This window comes from Athene cunicularia (assembly GCF_003259725.1).
Source record: "Athene cunicularia isolate RWA chromosome 2 unlocalized genomic scaffold, athCun1 chr2_part1, whole genome shotgun sequence".
NCBI classification, from domain to species: domain Eukaryota; kingdom Metazoa; phylum Chordata; class Aves; order Strigiformes; family Strigidae; genus Athene; species Athene cunicularia.
The window spans coordinates 98,088,262-98,107,960 of NW_020799095.1; the positions used below are offsets into that span (position 1 = coordinate 98,088,262).

The window sequence follows — 19,699 nt, forward strand, 5'->3', positions numbered from 1 at the left end:
TCTTATTTATGATGAAATTAGCAATGTTTTTGAAATAAATCATCTGCCACACACAAAAAAAAAACCCAACATAATGCAAGCCATTGATAACAGGGAAGTACAGAGAGGAAGAGACATCAGAAAGCCATATCTGTTACACAGCATATTTCCAGAAGGGATTCGGTACCAATTAAAATAATCTGCATGTAGAAGTATGGCTTTCTGACTACCATCTGTTAAAAACACTCCAAGAAATGTGATATTTAAGAACTTATGTAATTAAGAGGTACATAACTTTCAGGTACCAAAAGACTTATGGGTCTGACTGGAGTAGTTGCCTTGAATGACTATATATGCTATAAGCAGTTAATTTTTTTAAGTGCTTACTCCTTAGCCACAGTTTAGAAAATATGAGTTCAGGGAATAATTCATTCATACACTAGTAAATGGATGTCTTTTGTTTTTCTTCTTGATTTTCATTTATGCCTATAAGCAATATTTTATTATTCCTGTCTTGATTTAAAAACCTACTTACAATAAAAATGTGCCAATTCCCAGGGGAAACCTTGCCTGTCTGTTCTTCATTTAAAGAATCTCCAAAATTTTATATAGTTTAAGATTGTCAGAAATTTGTTGACTGAAAAACAGTGAGTTTTGATCTAACTAGTTTTATTCTTCATTTCTTCCCCGAGAGCTTACGTCTGTGTGCTTTGTTTGTGTAGGGAAGACTTGGAAGCTCTGGTGGTCAATATATCAGGCCCTGGCAGTGCCTCTGCCTCTCACTCCCTTAGCCATGCACCTCCCACAGTTAAGAATGTATGTGGGGAAGAACAATTACTGACACAAGAGTTCTGCATGGAGAGTGAAGGTGACTAGTGGTGTCTGACTTGATGCTAGGAGCTTTACAGTTATAAATAGCTAATACATTGGGATTAGCAATTATTCTAGAAGGGTTTTAATTGAGTTAGCAAATAAAATGTCTCCTCTGCATAGAGGTATTCAGTTCAGTGCTAGACCTGAAAGTCCCAAGCTTCAAGTCTTTGTGTGTTACTGTTATGCCCCTTTAGTAACAGACGTTCAAAATGTCTGCAGTGTTGAAGTAAGAAGTCTGTCTATAATGGCTTGTGTACAACCCCCAACAAGATTTCTGTCTATGATGGATTGTGTAAAGCCCCTAACAAGAGTAGGAAGCCCCGCAACAGCAAGCAAAAAAAACCTTCTTGTCAAAAAAAAACAAAACCCAAACCAAAAAAATCCCCAAACAGTGGCACCTGTCTCAGAACATTCTTGTCCCAAATATTTCTCAGTGAACAGAGATCTAGAGATTGTCTCTTCAGCTTCAGTTATGGCTTCCTTGAGGGACTTTCTCTGAGATGGTCTTTTTAACCAACTTTTGGAGTTGGTTAATACCTCTCTTCTATTAAGCATAGGGCAGATCTCCCTCCTTAGAGAAAAAAACCTCACTTCAGAGCCACTCAAGACTGCATCTCTGTCAGTCTGGCTGTGCCTGAGTGAGGACTGAGAGATAGACTGTTCATTTAAAAGAGTTTCCAGGATATATTTGCACTACCAGCACCCTTGCAGTTTTAGAAAGTTAGTGCTTGTTAGCTGAACCTCTGCAGATGACTTTGTGTATGCTTGTATCCTCCATCTCCTGCAAAGGAGAGCTTCTTAAGAAAAGCTGTGAATCATGAGAGGGCACATGGATGGGTCAATGCATTTTCCCTCTCCATCTTTTGCACAGCTAGTGTTCATTATAATAGTTTTTTAATTAATGTCTTTAAATGTATCTTCTGAATGTCAATATGTTTCATCAAAGTCCAAGAAATGATAGGAACCTTACTTTATTTCAATGATAGTAGCCAGGAATAGGTACTGGGACGTCCTGGAGTGCGGAAGCACTCAGTGGTAACATCCATTTGAGTATTCGTGGGTTTATGCTTATCAGAAAACTTTATAGCTTCTTGTGGTTTTTGATTTTTACTTAATGTTCTTCTGATTGTGTCCCTCATAGAATAACTTACTGATGCTGGCTATTCTGGCTTTTGAAGTTACAATCTACCGTCATCAAGAGTACTACAGATGTCGAAATAACCTTACTGCACCTGTGACCAAAACCATTTTCCATGATATTACGAGAGCACATCTGGATGATGGACTGGTAAACTGTGTCAAATATTTCATAAACTATTTCTTCTACAAATTTGGTTTAGAGGTAAATCACTATATATTAATTTTCCTCAGACTATCATTCCAAACCTTTTGATTGTGCTATTTTTGAATAGTAGGTTGAGTAGTAGTTTGACAGCTGGATGCTTCTTAGTCATCATTAATGTTAGACTTTTACACAGCTGTGTTTTTCCTCTTGCTTTTCTTTCTTATTTATAACTGAACAAAATGGATAACAGGTGGCACAAGGGACAGAATTGAGGCATACCCTCTCATGCACACACACACAGGGAACCAGGGGCTGCAGGAGCAGAAGAAAGCAGGGGCTAGCAGGCCATTGTCTCTAATAAAACATTTCTAAGCTACTTCTGCCTCTGGCTGCACAAATACTTTTTTTTTTTTTTTTTTTTGATTGTTACTATAGCTGCTAGAAATCTGCAGGAGCAAGAGCTCCAGCAAAGGTTATTGCTGCTTTGTGCCACTTGTGTAAGACAAAGTTTCTTTTCCAAAGAAATTTCAGTAGATGAGAAACACACAAATAATTAGGAGAGGCAGGTATAAAGGAGTGAAGAGATTTTTCTGAAGATCCATGGTGTATCCTAAATGTCTGGTAAGAGTCTTATTTCGTAGAAGGTCTTCTTGTCTGTTTGCCAGTAGCAGTGGCCCAGACTGCTGGGGTTTAGGCTCAGCTAATGTATTCCTTCTATCTGCTTCAAGCAATCCAGTAGCAAAACATCAGAACTGAACCCACCTTGAAGACAAGCTATTGCTAAACAAGTGCCAAAAAAAAGAGCCAAAGCTTCATGTCTGTTCCTTTTGTTCACAGACACATGAAATGTACTTTCAAAAATATTTGTAGAAATACTGATTTTTCACAAATTTCTATGGTTATGTGAAGAAGGCAACTCCTAGGCTAATGCAGCCCAAATTTAATCATAATACTACTCTTGACCTATCTGTTAAACACTACCACACATTGCTACTGACAGAGCAAATTCTTCACAGCCAGTCTGAGGATTAAGAATGAGTGAAAATTAAAATTAATCAGCAAGCTATTTCCTTTGGGATGTAAATTTAACCTCATCCTAATCTGAGGAGAGAGAAAATCAAAATAGTGAAGTGCATTGCATAAATGATTCTTTATGAATTATTCACTAAGTTTGAAAACATGCTTCATGGCACTGAGTGAAGGGACTACTTTAAGTGGAGCCAGAGAACAGAATTACTCTGGGATGCAGAGACTTTAGAATAATGGAGGACTAAAGCTGCCTTACAGGAACTGACTGGATTTGTCTCTAGCCAGTAGATGTTGTATGGTCTAAATCCCTTTTCTTTTTGTCTGGTTCCCACATGAGGATACACTTTGGTTGTTGCTATTCTTAATAGTTCCTCTTCTTTTTAACATCTGTAAGTGCTATCAAAATATATGACTGTGTAGTATATGCTTTGCTTGGCAACAATTAAACATTTCAAATATAGGCTACTGTAACAATGATCTTTCCATTCTGTATCTTTAGCTATCATATAATGGAAACCTGCTTTAGTGCTGTATTCACAGAGTTGAAACTCACAGAAGAGTATCAAAAATTTGTGGTGTTAGGGTGGGGGAGGTTGCTGTTGGAAAGATGCAAATTGTTTTAGCATGTTGGTTTGCACAGGGTTCCTGAAGTCAGCCCCAGCACATGTCCAGGCATTCTATCAGGATCCTGTATAGTTTATCATTGCTGCATTAATTAGCCATTAGGTTGCAAATGTTGCTTATATTTCTTTATTTCTTTTCCAGACATGTTTTCTTCTATCAGTGAATGTAATTGGTCAAAGAATGGATTTTTATGCCATGATTCATGCCTTCTGGCTGATTGCTGTATTGTATCGACGTAGAAGAAAAGCTATTGCAGAGATTTGGCCAAAATACTGCTGTTTTCTGGCATGCATCATTACATTTCAGTACTTCCTCTGCATTGGCATCCCACCTGCTCCTTGTAAAGGTAAGGACATTTACCCTTTATGGACAATTACTGCTGCTTGGTTTTACAGAAAAGTGCTGGAAAATTGATAAGTATTCAGAAGAAAAGGATGAAGTAATTGTTATAAAGTACTGATTGCATTTTTGCGTGCTTCTGTCATACAGACTATCCGTGGAGAAGTGGTAATGCCAACTTCAACTCCAACATCATAAAGTGGTTATACTTTCCAGATTTCATTGTAAGACCAAACCCTGTCTTCCTTGTCTGTAAGTATTTTAGCACATAGTTGCGAAGTGTTTACACATCTTTTGCTTAAAATATCTGTACAGTGTAATTTGAAGCCAGACTTTTATTTACTCTCCAGTAGCAAGCTGACATATTCTGCGGGAGACTGAATACTAAAGTGTGGCTTTGTATGTAGTACAAAAATTAAAGAATTAGTAATTTCTGCATCTGTTTCTTCCATATCCCGTTTTTAATGAAGCGTCATCAAAAAGTATGAATTATTTCCCCACTTCTATTTTATTTCTCAATAAAAATCATAGAAGATGACAGGTAAAAAAAACCAAATGCATTAAAATATTTCAAATCAGTGTAGATTTGAAACATTGAAACTAGCACAATCTTGGAGGCTGGAAGTGTGGGAAAACAGTCCGGTAACAACATTATAATATATCACCACCACTCCCTACACCTCACCCATTTTCCTTGTACCCACTGCTTTCTCCTAGATGATTTCATGTTGCTGCTGTGTGCATCCTTACAAAGGCAGACATTTGAGGATGAAAATAAAGCTGCAGTACGAATCATGGCTGGAGACAATGTGGAAATTTGCATGAATCTTGACGCAGCATCTTTTAGCCAGCATAATCCTGTTCCTGACTTCATTCACTGCCGGTAAAAACTGAATCTTAAACATTTGGAAAATACAGTGCTTCCTTTTTTGTAGTAACTCTGACAGCTTCCAATTTTACTTGGAATTTATATTCATCTGTGTTCCCATCTCATAACATACCTTTTACTGAGACAGCAGATACCTTCTGTGTAATGAGCTTCTGGTTTAGAAAAGGGAAGATGAAAACAAGTCTTCCTAACACTGCTGATTGTTTTAAATTCTCCCCAGAGGGATGTTCATTGAAAAATTTACCTGAAAGCATGTATTGCCTCCATAAATACCATAAAGTGGGGCAGCGTTTATGGTGGACTTCAGCACTCTGGTGACTTCCCCCAAAACACAGGCATGTTAGCAATAATCCATCGTGGTCTGAATTTGCCAATGTACGTGTTTAATCCCACAGAGCCATCAGTCATGTCCTGCTGAGCTACTGTCCATGTACAATCAAAATAATATTCTAACATAAGAGACTGTCCTTTGTGCTATTTCATCTAGGCATAAGAACCTTAAAAGTGTCTTGGAACAATAACTGGTGTGTCTTCCTGTTTCTCAACATTGCATGTAAGGTTGTTTAAGAAAGTGAATAATATAAAAAGGGGGTAGAGCCAGAGACAGTCTGTTCTGAATAGTCTTCAAACAATAGAGCCATTCCTATGTGATTATTTCAGCAAACAGATTAGCTTAGCTCTTCTGAGTTGTTCTGGACATACACTTAATTGTCTCTGAAAGTTTGATACAGTATCAAAAGAATAAATGGGAAGAGTAAGATTTCTTAGCTATGGTGTTTTGTCAGATTAGGTGTTTGTTTTGTGAATGCATGTGACCAACAGGTGTCTGACTGCAAAATGAATTTAAAAATACTGAACTAATATCTAGCAAAATCTCCCTTTTGCTGATAAACATTTATTTCTTTTACCAGAGAAGTGCTATCACCAGAAGACATTCTCAAGATTTCTAAGTTGATCCTGCTGTTTCTGTTAGAAATGATGGCCAAAGATATCTTGAAATAGCTTTGAAGAGACCATTGAAACACATTCAATTGACTCATTTATCCAGAGACTCATAGTCTCTCCTAGGGTGAACAGTTCTCCCTCTTAAATATTTCCAGTCTACACAGTGGATCCAGTGTTCTAGATCCAGTAACATAAGCAGAAAGAGAGAAGTCATAATCTCTTTTCAAAATGCTCCATCAAGGGGGGATGCTTTCTAAAAGACATCTGCCAAACAGGGCTTTGTTAAAAGGAACGTGTAGGGGGAATTGCCTGAGGTTTTTGTCTTGCCACTGCAGTGGTGTCCATCTTATCAAAAGCTAATACAGCAGTTGCATCAGGCACACTGATGTGATGATTGGTCACTGGCAAAGACCATCACTGGTGACATGGTTGCTGGGAGAAAGAAAAAATCAAATTATCCCCACTTAGTCCAGAAAAAAAAAAAAAAAAAGGAAAAAAAAGAGTCAGTTTTAAGGCTGTCTTCGAAGGGGAAAAGAGGCAAGAAAATCACTGCTTTTTTAAGCAGCCTCTTTTGGCATCTTCTTAAAGTTCCCTGGAATCTGATAGGTATTTCTGGTCATCTGTAGAAGATACTCCCAAATGGCCAAGCATGAAAAGTTTGAAACACAGAGGATGTTCTTTGAAGGTTTTGGATGGGAATCAGAGTCAGGTTTATAATGGAAAGCAAAGTCCAAGATGAAATGGCCTGTTGCCTCTTCACAATCCTTTAAGTTATATGTTTTGGTTCATATGCATAATATGCATCAGCTTGAAGTAATCGGTGGCATCACATCCATTCAAACATTACTGTTTGGCACATGCTGACAAAATAGATCTGTGTATTAATGATAATGTTTAATGATATTCAATCATTTAACTGGGAGTTTGCAACTTCTATTAAGCAATAACATTGCTGGTGGAGAGTACCAAAAAAACAGAAAATTAAAGAATCCCATTAGTACTGGTGAGCTGAACAAATAAACTATGATCACTTTATACTTGTTCCAGCCGAATATAGAAAATCTGTGTGACTGTTTCATGTGATAGTTTTATGTTGTGTGAATAAGAAGTAGAATGAAAAGAACAAGGCAGAGAAAGACACAGAGCAGGGGCGTTTTTGTTTGAAAAATCCATCAAACGAATAGAAAACCCATTAATTTCAGGAACAGAGGAAATTCCTGTTTATGATATCCTTTCTTGTAGATGCTAGGGCAGGTAAGCTGTAATATTTTTTTTGTCTGTAGTGCTAGTTTTCTGAATCTGTAATGGGAACATACTTGTAGAACAGTGTGGTGAATATACGTATAAACAGACCTTCCTTTACTATAAACTGCATAACAGATCTTGTGTTCTTTATAGTATCTTTCCTTTCTTTGAGCCCTTAAGTATCTTTTTCAAAGCTTTCACTAAAATCAGATTTTCCCAGGCTTTAGATGATGTTATTTTTGAGAGTTTGCACTGCTCATATGCAGTCTTAAATGCCTAACTTGCTTCAAAGAAGCACCAGAGAATGTCTGACAAATCTTTAAAAGAAGGACTCTCAAGCTCTGGAGAATCTACCAAAGGTATACCTCGGAAGAAAATGTATGTATCTGGCCTTCATCCAAGACAATGCAGAGCTGAAAGGGCTTTGTCTAAAAGCATTTCTTACACTTTGCTATAGATGTTTCAGAATGGTCTAAATATTTAGTAACATGGAAAAGAACTTGGTTCAAAGCTTATCCAAGCAAGTGAAAAGAAAAATGGCATTTCTCCAGAAATCAATCAGAAAGAGCCAAACAAATAGGTGAAGACAACCTGGTTATGAATAAATTACAAAGTGTAAAAAACATGGGTGCCTAGTATTTTCATGTGTTTTCTGAGAAGCCCGATGTGTATTTACTGCCATGTAAAAGAAGTGGCAGTTGTAGACCAAAGCACCCTTTCTGATCTTGAAAAGATGCTAGTTGGTCGCTGTTCTAGTAGGCATGGATAAAAAGGTTTTAACTGCAATATAAACAGTGGCAGAAAAAGAACATATTTCCAAATGCTTCATTTTCTTCTCTCTGGAGAAATACTTGGGCTCAACAATGATAAATACAGTCTAAGGAAGAGATTTCCTGAACTTTTCTTGTCTTTCCACCCCCAGATTTCTCAGGGGATATATGCTTGACCCCAAAGGGATAGCACAACCAAAGGGCTTTGAAACAGAAATAAAACTGAAGAATAAACGTAGGAGCTTTTAAAATGAAACAAGATTTAAAGCAACTTTACTGGGGATAATCCTTTCCCACAGTCTCTAATGTTGGAAAATTCTCATTTCAGTTCCCAAGCAGTTTTCAGACGTTTTCCTAGACGTTGACAGGGAAAAAAATTGGGATTGTAATCTACTTTTTTCCTCTTAAAAGCAGAAACAATATTAACAGCCAGTCATTGAACTGTCCCCTTTAATACCTGGGAACCATCACCAGGTGAGTCATGTGAAGTCTTTCAAAGGCAACTGTGATGCCTTTCTTGGAACTACACTTCTTCTAACTTATAGTGAGAGAGGATCTGCAAGTTGTCATTACAGGCGTCCTGTCATATTTGTTGTATAAAGCAGATAAACATCTTGTTGCTAATAAAATGAGCCTCAGCAAATAACACAGTTTATATTTGGGTATTTTTTTAATGGATAGAAGCAGGAAGGAAGGACCTCACTGGTAAGAGGGTGAGAGTAAGAGAATATCAGTCCTGGGATAGGGCTTAACAAAAATAGTAGGGACTAAGACCTATAGGATCCACAACACTAAATTTGAAGAAGTCCATTGAAATAAGGGAGCTAATTTTCAGAAGGTTTGATGATGCTATTGGAAAAGGGAAACTGCCTCCTGAAGGCTGAAATGGAGCTACAGGGAAAGGCTTTGGGGATGGAGGCTTGGTGAGAAATCAGGAATGTTGGGATTGGAAGAGGAAATGGACTGTAATGCAGGGTCACACAGGCTGCTAAGAATGTAAGGAATAGGAGATAGGGAAGAGGGGAAAGAAGAAATTTTGGGAGTAGACTTAGCTTACATAATGCACATATATAGGGATAATATGCCTGGAGGAGAGGGAAGTCATCAGAAGAGGGCTGCGGGAAGACCCTCCAGTTTATATGGATGTGGGTGGCCACATTCAAAGCAAAACAGGTGTCTGATAAGGAAAGGCAACAAAGCTACAGAACAGCAGCTCCTCCAGCAAGAAGCAGCATTGAGCTATATTGATTGGGGCAACAGCACAACAGGCTCTCACCAGTGTGTAAGCAGAGGTGTGTTCTTTCCCTAAACTCCAAAGCTCTGTCTGAGAATAAACACCTTTCCTCGAAGGGGTTATCAGCTGCAGCATCAGCACCTCTCAGTGCCTGCAGGCAGAGCTCTGGACACTAGGCTGTCCACAGCCAAACACATCATTGAGCATGCCAGGAAAACAACTACACCTAGAGCAATCTTTTTGCAACAGGCTGGATTGTATTACAGTTAAAAATTAATTCCTGGGGAAATAATATATTGAAACAATCATGATAAGACTGATCAAGCTTTAGTGAAAAAAAAAATACTACATCATTTGTTATGGAGAACCATCTGAGCTTACAGTAGCTTTGATGGATGAGTGGAATGAACTTCAGACTTTATCTTCATTCGTTTTGAGCAAACTGATAACAGTAAATTTTTCCAAAATGTTATACAGAGTATCAGTGGATTCTGCTAATGACACAGTTGGCAAATCAACATTTTTTTATTTTTCATTCATCTTTCATGTTTCTTCTGTATAATTTCTCATTCAGAGGTTATTGTGCTATCAAATCCATAGTCTGATGTGCTTGGTACACTGGTGTAGTGGCTAATCTTCCTCAGATGTGTGGCTGTATTCCTGGCCTCCAGCTACACTCTCCCACCTTTGCATTCATCACACCAACAGTGAGGTGCTTCATAGCTGAATGGACAGAAAAGTCCTCCACCAAAATAAATTTGCTTTTGCATATTTGCTTCTTGAAACCAGTTCAAAGTGTCAAAGCCAAAGAAGGGGCTGAAATGCAGAGATGAGGGGATGAAGGGGAGTGGCACTGTCCACTTGGGAAGCAACTGCTCAGATTTCCTAAGTGTACTGTCAAATATCACATTCTGAGGGTGGCCTCTCCTCTCTGTAACTGGATGTGGATTTAAAGACCACTTAGAAGATGAGGTTTGGAAGGTTTACATGGCATTAGACTAATGACCCATGTGGTCTGCAGTGAAAACATAAAATTATGGTATGTTCTATCCAAGACTAAGTGTTTTCTGCTGTCTGTGAAGTTTTCTAACAGAGGGTAAGCACCCTTAGTGACCTTCTGGGTTTGTGCAGGATCTTCTTAGCTGTTGGGGTGGCTTTATGCTTCAGCTTCCCACTGTTGCATTATAATCTCCAGAGCAAGGAACTGAAACTCCTCACTTCATAACTTTCTGGGGTTCAAAGCCAAATTTAAAGACTTATATCTGAGAATGTATCAAGTGATTTGAGAGGCAGTATGTTGAGAAATTCCCTACCAAGACATGTCTTCATTCCTGCTTTTGCAGCACTTGACCTACCTATATCATTATAAACAATTAAGGAAAATTAGGGGGATGATGACCACACTTTAACAGACAAGGAGTTGCAACTGAAAGACATATTGCAACTGAAAGAAGTGTGATTTCAGGCATATTTTTATCGACCTGAGACTACACGAGTGGTTCTGTCCACTATGTGCGTTGTTCTTGGGCCAGCACAGAGGTACCTGGGATGGTTGGTGATATTCATTGGTTAGGTGTGCCCTGGATGACTTGTCCAAATACATTTTGTGACATCTCCACTCCAGGATGAATTCTTGAGAGACATTTTTATGATAGAGTTTTTCTTGTAATTGCATATTTATAAAAATCAGAATTATTTCCATCTCTAAGAACTACATCATTTGTGACTTGACGTAGTTGTATTGCCTCATGCCTTTTGAGAAGTTTTTCTTTACGTCCTGTTCTGCTGTTTGGTTTAGAGATGTCCAGTTCTATTATATTTAGTGTATATTTTGAAAATGAGAAGAAAAGATGTATTAATTTTTTAGATGACTGCTAAAATGTAGTAAATGGTTAAAAAATAGTGAAAAATAGCTAAATTATTATCTTCCTTTTCATATTCTCTCTAATTTCTGGAAATTTTAATCTGAGAGTCTCCTGTTTGACTGTGACTAAACCAAATGCCATGTGTATATGTCAGAAAGTCTGGATACAGTCAGTTCCAGTTGTCTTTAAGAGTCAGAGTCCATTTTTATTGAAGAGTATTAAGATATTGCTATTTGTTTGATCAATTCAGTTCCATTTTGGGCTTTTCCTAAAGGATGCTGATGCATTTTGTTTCTAGCAGAGGTCAAGATTTCTGAAATATTGCAATTGATAGAGCAGTGTTGGGAAGGTGATTTCTTCCTAGGCATCCCACACATCAATAGTTACTATTAAAGGAATACCAAATATTATGATATTTTTTTCTGGACAAACAGTGAGAGCACCATTTCCAGTGCATATTAAGTTAGTGAAGACCTGTTCTACTGATGTCTTCCACTTCTTTATTTTCCCAGTGTATACTGATTTTTTGTTAATGTTTTATCACCCAAAAGCCAGTAGCGTCTCTAAAGCCATGACATTTTTAGATTTCACAGGCAGTAGTCCATAAATTTCTTAAATGTTTGTGGGAAATAAACATAAAGGAGCTTTCTCATTACCTTTTGTTAAATGCCTCTCTAGTTGGCTTCAGCAAGTGAAATGTATAATACAAGCCTATAAATGTAGGACTATAAATACATACTCCTAGAAAGTTCTGAGCCTGAGAACATCAAGCAGCAGGGGCCTTTTTATGTGGCTTCATACAGTGCATTTAGTTCATTTACTCCTTACATGGTTTGGCTTAGGTATATGTGTACTCCTATAGTTCTGTCTCCCTGCCTTTGTTTACTGACAAATCTAGTTTTGCAGCCTGGTTGGACAGACCCTGAAAACACGGCTACATCTGGAATCAAAACACTGAACAGGGGGAAACTAGGAATTAGTTGGTTTTTCAGTGTTTAGCTATACGTAGTATTTGGTATTGCCTTTGGCAGATATTCTTATTTGAAAGCACACTGAGTCAATATTAAGTCAAGATTTTAAGGAATCTGAAAATACCAAATTGTTTCTCACTCGTTCCCACTGTGGGCCAGGCTGATTTCAGGTAGCTCTGTCTCGTAGCTTCCTGGCAAATGTTTCAATAAATTCTATCACATTTATGTTCTGTAGAAACCTTGTTCTTCTCAAAACTTTCACAGTTGATCTCCATTTGAGAAAGATATTTTTAGCAGCCGTCTGAAAACCAGGCTTTTAACCAGACTGAATTCCCTAGAAGACATCAATAAAACAGAATTGGTTTTAGTGGAGTGCTGTATCTGACTTTTTAAGATAGATTTGCTATAATATTGCTCAGACTTCTTAAAAGATTATCTCAGATAGCATTTAAATTGCATATGTAGTGTTGCCAGATGATATCTCTTTATCATGAAGATTGATGAGAACATTTTCCCCCTTTCATGATACAAGGCTTGATCCTGCATGATGCAAAGTGCCCTGGACATGTGTAGCAAGGTGCTTATGCATATGAATGAGCTAGAATGCAGTATATGGGCCAGGCAGATGCATGAGTGGGCTTGACCCACTGACAGTGTTAGTCTTAAGTAGGTGTGCCAATGCTGAAGTGGGACAAGAATGCCCAGAAGACCTTAGGCACAAGTGTCAGACAATAGCACATAAAGAGGAAAGGTAGCATTGCCCTCAGAAAATCATAACTTTTTCTCCTTCTTTTACTTCCAGATCCTACTTAGACATGTATAAGGTGATAATATTTAGTTACCTCTTCTGGTTTGTGCTTACTATAATCTTCATAACGGGAACCACAAGGATCAGCATATTCTGTATGGGCTACTTGGTAGCTTGCTTTTATTTCCTTCTGTTTGGTGGAGATCTGTTGCTGAAGCCCATCAGAAGCATCCTGCGTTACTGGGACTGGCTGATTGCCTACAATGTCTTTGTGATCACAATGAAGAACATCCTCTCAGTAAGTAGCTGCTGCCTTTCCTCTGCCATCAGCACTTTGATTAGAAGTGTGCACAGTGCATCGAGTGGTCATTAAAAATCCTTTTTCAGGACCACAGCCTTCTGCAAGCACAAAGCAGGCTCCATTTTACTTCAGAAACTTCAAGTGCATATCCAGGGAATGGTTAATGCATATACATTATAGGAAAATGTGCATCCTTGTATTTAGTTGGGCTCTGTGAAAGCTCACAACCTATTTTCGAAGGGCCAGGTTCTGATTTCTTTACCCAGTAAAGCATTTCCTTAGAAGTCTTGTGTAAACCTCAGTGGAGTGAGAAATGAATAAGAAGTGCAAGATTAGTCATACTGTCAATAAATAGGAGACATTTAATTAAACCTTTTATTTAAAACTAGAATTTTCAAGCCTAGTACTAGATGCAGTTGAGTGATATAATGTAATTAGTGAAGTTGACTACAAAGTTACAAACTGCATTCCTGTTTCTTTTAGAGCTAGTGTGAAATTCAGATGAAAATAGACATATTTGATAATTAAATATCAAATTCTTCTGCAGAATATTAAAGGTTTTCTTACACTAATTAACCCTTTAGAGCAGATTCTTTCAGTGGCACTGATAGGTGACTGAGACAAGCCAGTAATTTAAATATTTTTGAAAGATAAATTTAGATTTATTCCTGGCAATTGCTTTCTAGCTTTGAACATTTTTAGTACAGGACCAAAAAGAGCAGACTTTTTTTTTTTTTTTTTTTTTTTTTTACTGTACTGAAATAAAATTGATTTATGGGTGGTTTGAATTTGCAAATGTTCTAAATACTTACATATGTGCTTCATTTTATGCTTGGGAATTCAGTGGAGCTATGCGTTTGTTAAGCTTGTCCACGTATGTTTGCAAGATTAAGTCAGTGATTTATAAAAGTTGCTTAGCTGTTGCATTGCATCACATGCCAGGCATATCACTTTCTCTGCAAAAACACACAAAAAAAACCCCATATACCTCCTATCTCACTGGTAATCAAAAGAACAAATTCTTTCTATTTAAAAGTGATGTCACTGGTAAAGACACTCTTTCTTCTAGTCTTTGTTTTACTAATGAGATATAATTCAGACACTGGCAGTCACAATATTCTCATGCAATATAAAGAGGTGCAATATTTTTCTTATCTTTATTTCTGCTAGGTTTTGTTATATGTAACTGTTCTTTTACTTTCCAGATAGGAGCATGTGGCTACATTGAATCGTTAATTAAGAATAGTTGCTGGTTGATTCAGGCATTTAGTCTGGCTTGTACAGTTAAAGGCTACCGTATTCGTAAGTATAGCTCATTTTTCTATTTTTCATTTTTTTCATTTTCTCTTTTTTCTCATTTCATTTTGTATAAATAAAGAGTGACCTTCAAAATCTTCTACCGTATTTAAGTCGTGCCCCCTCCCTGTGAAAATATCGTACCCACAAGTTCAGTTGATACAGCTTGTCCTATATTGACTAACATGAAAGAATATTGAAAATATGTCATAGAACAAAGTGAGATACATATACTGAGAGAACTATCAACACCCGCACACACATACCCACAACCACCATTTGCTGTAAATAAATAATTTGGTGATGCCAGTGCTTAACACAGTTTCCCTGTATATGCAGGTGGTGTGATACTTGAGGGTATGGTTCCACTGTATAACTTGAGCTAAAACGTCAGCTCACCATCACTGCAAGGAGAGGGCAGCTTTTCCAAGCTGCACACTCCCTCTCCTCCCAGCGTGTCAGGTGTTACGTTCAGTTACTCAAAGGGTAAACCAGTTCAGTTCACTGAAATGGCAAGAGGCTAAACCAGCATAAAAGTGGTAATTTTTTTTCAGGCATAGTGAGTTTAGGCAATTTGTTTTGCAATTACTTTCATGTTTGTGATGATAACAGGGAAGGAGTCGATAGTGTATGTGGATGGAGATGAGAGAAGGGAGGAACGAAGCAAGACATTTCACCTCTCAGTGAACTATTAATTTGGCTCCACTTTGTCCTGACACCCTGGACAGATGGTTTGAAAATGCCTGATTTTTTTCAGTCATTTTTGCCGAATTTAAAGAACTGTTTCATCCTAGTGAGTCTGCATCAAAGTTCTGAGTTCCTGTCTCCACGTCTGATCCTAATAGATAATTGGGGAGTAGGGGAAAAGAAAGGAATACAAAGATGCAAATTCATAAGATAAATGGTGCCCAGTAGTTCTTGTGTATCCAAAACTTTTTGAGCAGCAACAGAAATTTAGATACAGGTTTCTGACTCCCCAGGGGATGGGCATAGCAGGCTTTGAAGCTCTTGGAGTTTGACTTTCCAGACCTTATAGACTGGCTTGCTTGACTGTAAAGCCAGTTTCAAGGCAAAGTCTGTCCCTTGAGTCCTTCTCCTCCCTTCTACAGGGCAGCATAGGCCATTTAGTTTATTGTCTAGCTCCACAAAACCCAGTTTTAATTTTTTAATATCCCCAAGAGAACTGTGTTTTAGAGAATAAAGAAAGAAAGAAAGGAAGAAAGAACCCAAGCCAAAATCTAGGAAGGAATGGGATTTCCTCTCTGCCTGTCTCCTCCTACCCCAAAGGAAGTAGTTTTGTGGCTTCATTTATTTTTTTTTTTCTCTTATGCAATGGGAAGAAACATTGAACTGAGTTCTGGAGAGGAAAAAAAAATTAAGTGGTGACAGTCAAAAAATAATTTTGACAAAAATAAAACACTTCTTTCTCATGTTGACAGTGTTCTTAAAAGAAAAATAAGACAAAAAGTCACTTTGAAATGAAAAAAATAATTGAATCTTGCCATTTCAGAAAATACTGAAATCAGATATTTCAGGCTAGCAAAACTTACTTTTTTTCCATTCTTTGTTTTCAAGTACTTATTAGGATAGGATGAATTTGTTTGCAAATGTTTCACTTCTGGTGAATTCTCAGTTTTCATGGAATATCACATTATTGGAAACTCTTCAGTTTGCTGTAAAATACGGTATTCTTCAAATGGAAATTCAAGTCAGTTTTCTTAAGAAAAATCTAATTAAATTACCTCAATTCAAATAATTTTAAAGGCTAAGATTACTTAATTGATTGAACATTATAAAAGAACACTTAATACAGTAGTCCTTATGCTGATGGTGTCTTTTTTCCAGCAACCAACAATCTAGATTGTAAACTGCCCAGTGGAGAAGCAGGAATCATTTGGGACAGTATATGTTTTGCTTTCCTGCTGCTGCAAAGAAGAGTCTTCATGAGTTACTACTTCCTGCATGTGGTTGCAGATATAAAAGCTTCTCAGATCTTAGCATCAAGGTAAGTTTTTAAAAATGAAATGAAACAGTTCAAGTCTCTCATGGCTATGGTACTTATTTGTTTACAATAGGTAGTACCAAAAGTCCTTTAACACTGGTTTAAACAATCCATGCTAAATTCATAATTGCAAACCCAAATCTGACAAAAGCACACATGAGAAAACAAATTAATTGAGAATCTCATAGAAATTAAACCATCTTTCCTACCAAACATCATGTGCTGCTCTCATAGCACTTATTAATAGCTATGAAAGTTGGTGTGTGTTGCAGCATTCTTTCAACATAAGATCATAGAACCATAGAATCACAGAATGGTTTGGGTTAGAAGGGACCTTAAAGATCACCTAGTTCCAACCCCCTGCCATGGGCAGGGACACCTTCCACCAGACCAGGCTGCTCAAAGCCCCGTCCAACCTGGCCTTGAACACTGCCAGGGAGGGAGCAGCCACAGCTTCTCTGGGAAACCTGTTCCAGTGCCTCACCACCCTCGCAGTGAAGAAGAATCAATATGTATACATCAATACGTATGAGAGCAGATGCCAGAGTTACTAAGCCTTGGAAAGAAAATATTCTGCTATCAGAGCTTGTTTGAGACAATAGGCCTTAGAAATCATGACTCCAAAAATGTCACACGAGGGAAAATAAAGGAGAGTTATGACGTCTGGTTCAGGAAGACTGTCAGGAAGACACTCGGAAGTGTCACATCACTGAACACTGACTAGGTGTGGCAAGGAAGTATCACCTTCTTTGGGCCTGTGACTTACTTTCCCACAAGCACCCACTCATAGCTATCACTAGCACAACCATTCTTCTGTTTTTTAATAAGAAGGCTGATCAGGAATTAAATTCTGGTTTTAATTTCAGTAAGATTCCTAAGGAATTACTTTTGTCAATATTGGATTAAATGTACTGTGGCTTTCCCCCCTCCCCTGAAAAACATATGGACATTGATTTCTGTGTTTGAGGGCAAAATTTAGTTTTCATGTCCTGAAAGGAAGTATTTTTTTAAATCTTCTTCTTGTTCCCCCCCCAGGGATTACTTTAAAACAGGGACAAGTTTAGCTGTATACCTCCATCCTATAAGGCCTCTCTCAGACTTTTGCTTTGGGATGAATTTCAATACTGATGCCCAAGATTGCTGGATACCACCTTTTTTTTGATTTTTTTGTACACTGTTCACAGTGAAAAAAACATGAGTATCAAAATCCCTCATAAATTGGCAAGTTTGCATCCAGAATGAAAGAGCAGGCTCACATAAATGGCACTGGGCTGGATTGAAAGAAACATATTTGGTTCCTACTTCCAGCTTTGTGTCTTTTGGTGAGTTACTGAACCTACTCAGGCTTGACTTCTCCAGCAGCAGAAGTGGAGACATACTGGCCTATGTCATGAGCTTTGTAAAGATAAATGTATTAATGACCAGGAAGTGCCAAGATATTACAGGAAAAAGGGAAATGTATAGTGATGTAATTTTTTTTTTTTTTTTTTTTTTTTTTTTTTTCTGCTTGCCTTGCTGAAATCCAAGCTTTGAATTTACATGGACAATGGAGAAGGTCAGACAGCATGGTCTGGCCCTGTCCTCTAGTTAAAGTTAATATTGTGAAATACAAATGCCTCACCTATATAAGATTAAATTGTGATTCAAACAATAGCAATGAGGATCCAGTGACAGTTTTGAATTGTCCAATAGAAATTAGGAGTGATCAGGTTTCTAAGGAGAACATGTCCTTCTTTGTTGTATTTTACCATAGTTCGGGACAATAATGATGGCCAGTCTTGATTGTATTCCTTTGAAAAATTGTAGTGTGGTTATCCTGCATATTGCATGGAAAAATATTTAATCTCGCAGAACACATGGTTGAAAAATTAATTAGAAGTAAACTTCTGAAACTATAGTAATTCTTACTGAATTCTTGACAAAAGGCAGGCTTTAAATCTATACTACTTCTTTGACAGAGACCTTGAGGCTTTTTGAGAGCCTTCAAGAACTGATGTGTAAATGATTAAGAATGGCCAAGATGTGATCTGGACATCCAAATCAATGAGTTAGTTACATTCGTAAACGAATTAGAAGCCATATTCTTTTGGCACACAAGAAACTTGCTCAAGGATTTGTGTACTGTATTGTTCAGAAGCTAAAAGTGAAGCTGAAGCTATGCTCGTCATGGCCACATTTGCCCACAACTTCCAGGGGTCTGAGGCAGAGGGACAAAGTGATTATAATGTTGAAATGAGTATAAAGACCAAATTCTGGAGATGTGTAAGAAGTCCGAACTCAGCCTTGAACCCACCTATGTTTTATGTTCTTGAGGACTGGAAACTGAATTCCTTGAACAGCTGCTAGTGGAACTTCTAGGCTGAGTAGGGGTCACAGCATTTGTCCCCAGATCTTGAAAGGATTGACTGTAAACAGATTAGCATTCTGGAGTAATTGATTATTTCTTTCAGGCCCTGGATTAGTCTTGGTTTATGAAGATGAGGTCATGTACGGAGAGAACATCGAGTTCTCTGTGATTACCTGGCATAAGTGAAATTAGAAACATTTAATGTTTCCTCTCCTTTTTTCCTTTCTTCTGCCCCCACTTCTGCTGTAGGGGTGCTGAGCTTTTTCAAGCTACAATTGTCAAGGCTGTAAAGGCAAGAATTGAAGAAGAAAAAAAATCAATGGATCAGCTGAAAAGACAGTATGTATTTCATAGATTTTTTTTTTATATATGTGTATGCATGTATTCCACTGATTGTTGGTATTTATCTAGAACCTTCTTTTATAGAATTCTGATAAGGTTTCGAAACTTGATTTTGCAGTTATGAAAGTTGCTCTCTGGGCATTCAGAGATCTTATGTATTCAAATATTATGTACTTTTAGTCATTTTTTCCAAAGACCAATGTACTGCAGAATCTAAACTTTCATTTAAACATAGAATTACTTTTCTAGGACCAAGGGTTATGAGGTTAACATAAAGAATTAGAGTGGAACGTACTGGCTTACCTGCTCCTCAGTGAACATGAAATTTTAATGGAAACAGGTGTTTCCTATAAATCAAGAGAAAATATGTGAACCCTCCTTCTTGTTCTGAAGGTTGTTCTAAACCATATAAATCCATTGATGACAGTTTAAGATCAGCTTTTAACTATTCCACACCTGAGTATCATAGCAACATGACTATATAGTCTTCTCTTTAAGATGATCTGTATCTGCTATATTTTTTTTCTCTGTTAGAGGTCCAGTTCATCTGTAGTTTTGGGTTATCCTATTTTGTGTTGTATGAATGCATGCAATGCAGATGAAATATGGGGGGGG

At 37.6% G+C, this 19,699-nt stretch overlaps 1 protein-coding gene across 8 annotated transcripts in view; it reads left to right on the forward strand.

Annotated features, from left to right (window-relative positions):
• The window catches only part of PIEZO2 (piezo type mechanosensitive ion channel component 2), a 259,140-nt gene that overhangs the window by 187,352 nt on the left and 52,089 nt on the right, over window positions 1-19,699 (forward strand). For all 8 annotated transcript variants that reach the window (XM_026842250.1, XM_026842251.1, XM_026842249.1 and 5 more), the window contains 8 exons: window positions 1,994-2,194; window positions 3,932-4,136; window positions 4,280-4,381; window positions 4,847-5,012; window positions 12,851-13,094; window positions 14,303-14,399; window positions 16,239-16,398; window positions 18,992-19,081. In XM_026842250.1, the coding sequence (XP_026698051.1) occupies window positions 1,994-2,194; window positions 3,932-4,136; window positions 4,280-4,381; window positions 4,847-5,012; window positions 12,851-13,094; window positions 14,303-14,399; window positions 16,239-16,398; window positions 18,992-19,081 (1,265 nt within the window). The remainder of the gene's footprint in view (window positions 1-1,993; window positions 2,195-3,931; window positions 4,137-4,279; window positions 4,382-4,846; window positions 5,013-12,850; window positions 13,095-14,302; window positions 14,400-16,238; window positions 16,399-18,991; window positions 19,082-19,699) is intronic.